Source organism: Gordionus sp. m RMFG-2023, chromosome 4 (genome assembly GCF_954871325.1).
Source record: "Gordionus sp. m RMFG-2023 chromosome 4, tfGorSpeb1-WG-v2, whole genome shotgun sequence".
NCBI lineage: Eukaryota > Metazoa > Nematomorpha > Gordioida > Chordodea > Parachordodidae > Gordionus > Gordionus sp. m RMFG-2023.
In genome coordinates, this window is record NC_088778.1 from 16,866,996 (window position 1) to 16,871,934 (window position 4,939).

The 4,939-nt window shown below is 28.0% G+C and overlaps 1 protein-coding gene across 1 annotated transcript; it reads right to left on the reverse strand.

Annotated features, from left to right (window-relative positions):
- On the reverse strand, nucleotides 1–1,079 carry LOC135928482 (sex peptide receptor-related protein 2-like). The gene is made up of 2 exons (XM_065464946.1): nucleotides 162–1,079; nucleotides 1–121 (listed from the first exon to the last, which is right to left on the reverse strand). The coding sequence occupies exons 1-2, from the start codon at nucleotides 1,071–1,073 to the stop codon at nucleotides 89–91; spliced, it is 945 nt and encodes a 314-aa protein (XP_065321018.1). The 5' UTR covers nucleotides 1,074–1,079; the 3' UTR covers nucleotides 1–88.
- Nucleotides 1,080–4,939: the final 3,860 nt, after the last annotated feature.

Genomic DNA, 4,939 nt, shown 5'->3' on the forward strand with positions numbered 1-4,939 from the left:
CTGCAATATACGAAAAAATTAGCTGGAGTGCTAAGGATGACCAAAAAATTTCTAAGGGACATAAAAATGTTCCAACTTTTAAGACCAATTAAATCTTGATTTGATATATGTATAAGCATAACTATCAATATAGGAAATTGAGTAATCAAAAATATTGATACCACAACTATCAGCATTCTTGTGGATCGGGTTAAATCCTTAGCTTTCATAGAGTTTCTGCGATTCCTGATTTCTGTCAAAAGTTTTACATTTTTCTTACCCTTTTGAATAGCCTTTATTAGATAATAGTTACACGTTGTCATGAGTATGAACGGGATCATATCTATCAATATGCTCCTCAAAATATTTTTTAAGTTTTCATATATGACGTGGTTTTTTTCAAACCATGGATTCATATTCCGCGTGCAGTAATAATTTATGTAAGGATTATCTTCACTAACATTAAGTTGAATAGATATTTCAATGTCAATGTTGTATCCAAACAAGCCTACGGCATGAAAAAGTATACTAAATATAACGATAAAAAGTAATGCACTGCATGTACCATGCCTCGTATCACACGAAACAGCATACTTGTTTAGATATAATCCCGAGTATCTTTGATAGGCTAAAAACGATGTACTTAATATAGTCATTGTGTGAAACATCGAAGGAAACCCTTGCACTCCATAATGAAACAAGTAACACCCATATAAATTAGTTTTTCTGTAGCCACCGGTTAGAAAAAAGTACAAATACCAGGGGAGGGGTGAAAGAGCCAATAAAAATGAATAAATTGCTAATGCGATGAGAATAAGTTCTATGGGCTTAAGCCTGCATATTTTTTTGCCTTTGATTAGTATGATTACTATGAGGGAGTTGGCAAAAAATGTTAAAAATATTATCCAGGGGCTTATGTAACCAAATAGTATGGATTCTAGAATAAATAATTTGTCTTTTGTTATTAAATTATATGATTGATAATGTTGAGGATATATCTGCTTATCTGATTCATTTGCATAATTCAAAGTGACGGGTGCTGTATCGTTATAACGCAATAAAAATTTAGCGAACGGATTTAATTCTGTTTTCATTTTACTAAAAAAAAGTTATAAAGTTTTTTAAAATCGCATTTTAAAATATTTTATGCAAATTTTTTTTCTTTTGGTTTGTAAGACTACTTTAATTATGATATTAATTTAAGTATAATTTATTTTTTATCTAAACTAAAAGTCAATTTCAAAAAATAAAATAAATAAAAATAATAATAAAATAATATAATCAAAATAAAATGTAAAATATTTTAAAGGATGAATAAAATTAAAGACGATCATTCAAGACGATCTTTCAAGACGATCATTCAAGACGATCATTCAAGACGAATCTTGAGGGAGACCGAGAATAATTGACCATATGCAGTGGCGTAAACAGTGGGTTTGGAGCCAAAACCCCTTCATAACCTTTGAATTTTTATTTTTTATTTTTAAAAAAAAACATTATTATATTAATAATCTTCATGTACTCTATCGCTCCACGCTTGGTATATTGATGATGGAATCTTGAGTGGTCCCAGTAGTGAAATTGCCAAAGCAGTCACCATAATTAAAGAAATGGGCACAGCCATTGGACTTTCGCTTAACCAGAGCAAATCTGAATTCTCACTTTTAAATTCTAATGCTCCTAACACTCACGATTTCAAATTCATATCAAGCGTTGAATTAACACATCTAGGATCGCCTGTTGGAGGACACGAGGCAATAAGCACCTTTCTTCATTCCACACTTGACATACTCCTTAAACTGGAGGACATCTTTACACTTCTTCCATCACACAAGTCCTTTTTTTTGCTAAAAAATTTCTTTTTTATACCAAGGATTCTTTACGCAGGTGCAACTCGCCAGTTGACTCGAAGGGTAGACATAGTTTACATTGTCGCTCCTGCAATGGACGATTCATCAGACACAAGCAATGTAATACAATCATCCAACATGCTCTGAAATCCGCCCAAATTCCTTCCACGTTAGAACCACAGGGTCTTTTTAGATCTGACGGTAAACGTCCTGATGGGATCTCTCAAATCCCATGGAGGAGAGGCCAACTTTTGGTATGGGGCTATTCCTGTATTGACCCCTTGGCCCCATCCAACCACGCCATCAACATCCTTGACCAGAAGGAACAACTTAAAATTTCTAAATACACAGAAATAATAAACGATCATTGCTTCATCCCAATCATATCAACCACTCTTGGCACCTTCAGCAAACTCGCCTTAGCATTTTTCAAAAACTTAGGATCACAAATCAGCAAACTCTCAGAAGAACCACGAGAGGGTTTTTTTCTTCGTCAACGATTATCCATAGCGATTCACAAAGCTAATTATATCAGTTTCAATGGTAGCCTTCTAGCCAAAGAGCTATCATAGACAACGCTTACGTCCCTTTTTCATTTTTGTTTCCCTGCGTCACACCATCTCCGTTCTTTTTTTTAATAGTATTATTATATATTTTTCAAACATTTTTAAATATATTAAAATTTATTATAATGAAAATTTAAATTATTATACCTTATATTTATAATAAACTATATAATAAACATTTTAAAAAAAAATTTATATTGCTAAATATTTATTAAATAAACTGGAAAGAACAAGCAACATCTATAAAGATCATAAAATCATAAGATTTAAAAATATTTTGAATCGAAAAACTTTAAAGTATTTAAGACGTAATTGATTTTTGAATAGTAATTTAAAATTCTATATTTAAAACTCAGTCTAAGGCGTGCGGTATTTTATATTTTTCTTATAATTGGTTTTAATAAAAAAACTTTTTCATTGCTTCTATAATTTTCCTTCTAACATGATGCCAATCTTGGCAATTTATTTTTATATTACCAATAATATTTTAAACTTCAAACGGGTTGAATTACTAAAAAGTATGAAATACGCACTAAATTGACATAAATATCAGAGATAATGCTTCCATATCTTTGGATGACTTTAAGCTTAAGGCGTGATATTTGGTTCGTAATTGGTTTTATTGTGGCCTTTCTTTATTAATTTAATAATTTATAAGTAAGGCACTAAATATGAAACTAGATAGTTATAACTTCTTTATTCTAGGACGCGTCATGTCACAGTTTTCATTTTGTATATAACTTAATTTCTTTTTGTGGTTCTATATGGATTGAAGAACTAAAAGTACTAGTTTGGCACTAAATATTAGCCTTCGCCATAAATAGGTTTTTTATATTATCCATTCTAGCAGAAAACCAATTTTTTTTTCTACTGTTTACCATAGGGCAGTATTTTTAAATTAAGGTTTTAGAAGTGCCCTACTTTTTTCAGTAGCGTTAGCTTTAGTAAGCTACTTTAAAAATAGCAATCGCGGTAGCTCGATTCTAATTTAGAAAGTATCAAAGTGGCGCGCTACTTCGTTACTTTCAATTTTATATAATAGATACACATAAATAATTTAAATTTAATTTTAAAATTTAAATTTATATTTAAAAATCTGCATTATAAATCTATTTTCAAAATGATTTAAAATGTAGACGATAGAAATTTATATTGAAGATAGTTTTGGTGAAGATCATATCGACAAAGTAATATCCCTGGAAAATTATATTGAACTTTCTTTTCAATTCGCAAAATATTTTAATCTCATTAAAAAAAATTAATAGTGTATCGTTGTAAGGTATGCGAGAAGGTTTTATCATCAAACAAGACTAGTAGCTTCAAAGGTTATATATCAAAAAAATTTAATATCAATGTGTAACCCAATTTAATATTTAAAATAAAATTTGAATCAAAGCTGTATCTATATCAGTTTATGAGATAGATGAGTTGTTGATTTTCTGGCCCAGTCCAAACATGATATGTTTCAACTGGCTATAAGATATTAATTAAGAATCTTAATAAATTAAAAATTACAATAAATAATTAATATTAACTATTTTATCATCAGACTAATCTATTTAATGATTATATTTTATAAATTATTATCTTTCTGGATGTTAAACATGCTTAAAATACCACTCATCTATTTATCTATTGATAAATTTTATGAAAACATCAATAATATATATTTCCCTAGTTGAAAATATATTTTTAAATGGATCTAGATACAGATACATCACATAAAATGGATCCAAACACAGATACATTGTTTATATACATATCTAGACACATATATATTTTATATATACATGGTTTGCCGTTGTTTTCAAACAGAGACTCATATTATGAGAGCACAAAATAAGTAAAACAACATTTTGATAATTTGTTCTCATTCAATTGTCAATAAATTTTATCATTCTTTCGAACAAATCTAATTTAGATATTTAAAATAAAAATTTTGCATTTTAAACTTATAATTTATTGAATAAAAGTCAGCGGAATCTATAAAATTATTTTTAAAATTCTAAATAATTTATTTGTTAAAAATAATTTTGTGCATCAATAGTATTGTTTTTAATAATTAATAGGCATCATGGCTAAGCAAGGATTTATATATTCCTTTACAGGAGAAAAGTATCCTTCAAAATCATAAACTGATATCTGTAGATTAAAAAGGGAAAAAATAATATTTAATGAATATTTATATATTTTTTATTGTCTTAATATTTTTTAATAGAGATAAAATAAATTTTGCATTCAAATATTCCTTTTTTTAATATAAAAAAGAATTAAATTAAAGTATCCATATGTATTTAAAAGTATCTAAACACAGAGACAATCTCTAAAATAGTATCTGGATACAGATACTTTGTATAAAAATTTATATATATATATGCATCGGTAGGGGAGACTGGGGTTCTGAACCAATTTTTACAAAATTGGCTATGGCTCCTGGGTTTTTTAGATAATATAAAAAATTATATGATTAGATACCTAAAACTATACTCTATAAAGGTGCATTAAAAAAAATTTTAAGAATATAATCAATTTTTTAAAATTTTA